The 1,085-nt window shown below is 41.3% G+C and overlaps 1 protein-coding gene across 1 annotated transcript in view; it reads left to right on the plus strand.

Moving 5' to 3' along the window:
- Positions 1-84: 84 nt before the first annotated feature.
- LOC102201708 (alpha-2-macroglobulin-like) overlaps positions 85-1,085 on the plus strand; it is a gene marked incomplete at its 5' end in the record, with an annotated part of 4,779 nt that continues 3,778 nt past the window's right edge. The window contains one exon of the mRNA XM_005755729.1: positions 85-234. Within this exon, the coding sequence (XP_005755786.1) occupies positions 85-234 (150 nt within the window). The remainder of the gene's footprint in view (positions 235-1,085) is intronic.

A 1,085-nucleotide genomic window follows, 5' to 3' on the forward strand; every position in this document is an offset into this window, starting at 1 on the left:
TAGTGAAGGATGTGTGCATTTTAGAGAGCTAACATAAGGATAGACAGGCTTAATCTGTTTTCCGCCTCGGTATCTCCCACACAGGTGTCTCTGAAGTTCTCCTCCCTCCAGGAGCTTCCAGCAGAGAGGACCACCCTCAGTCTCAAGGCTCACCCTGGCTCCTTGTGTTCTGTTAGAGCTATTGACCAGAGCGTCCTGCTGCTCCGGACTGAGCAGGAACTTACTGTCAGCTATGTACGACAATCATTCGTCCTACTTTGATCCATATTAAGAACACTACCATTACTAGAGTTTGGTTTTGTAACATCTTCTACTTTCTACACCACTCAAAAAAATTAAATGCGTAGAAATAAGAAAATACTGGAAGACCTGTTGGCTCTTAATCAATTAAATATTCAAGGTAAAAGTTCTTGAAGTTTAAAAGTATCTGAACAAACTAACATACATTGAAGTAGAAATATTGTTTTTAATTGCTTGATGAAAATCCTTTGCTTTCACATCCATCGACATCAACCGATGCAGTGTTTTCTCCCTTGAGCTGTTTCTTTGGGCCTTTACTGCCTTCAGTTGCTGCTTGATTGTGGGCCTCTCTGCTGCTGGTTTTGTCTTCAGTGTCTGACTTCACCACTGAAGAGTATCTCATTTCTTTACCTTGACAAGTCTTTGATTGTTTTTGCAGGTATTATCCATTTGCCCTAATCTGATCTGTTTTCTGGCATTTGGCTGAATCTGAGCATAGAGTGCAGCTCTGTACACTTCACAATTCATCCTGCTACATCTATCAGCAGTCACATCATCAGTAAACATGAATGGCCCAGTTCCTCATGGCCTCCACCATGTTTGACAGATGATATGGTATGCTCCAGATCCTTATTTGTTCTCCTTTGAACTTTTCTCTTCTGGTCATTCTGCTACAGGTTTGTTGGTTTCGTCAGTCAAAATACCTGTTTAGGGTCTCGTACATGTCTTCTAGTCAAGTCCAATCTGGCCTTCTTGTTGAGTGTAACTAGTGGTTTGCATCTTGTTGTATACCCTGTATTTCCATTCATGAAAGCGTCTACTGATTATGTACTTTGACAATCGAC

Source organism: Pundamilia nyererei, unplaced genomic scaffold, assembly GCF_000239375.1.
Source record: "Pundamilia nyererei isolate P.nyererei 1_Seehausen unplaced genomic scaffold, PunNye1.0 scaffold02713, whole genome shotgun sequence".
NCBI lineage: Eukaryota > Metazoa > Chordata > Actinopteri > Cichliformes > Cichlidae > Pundamilia > Pundamilia nyererei.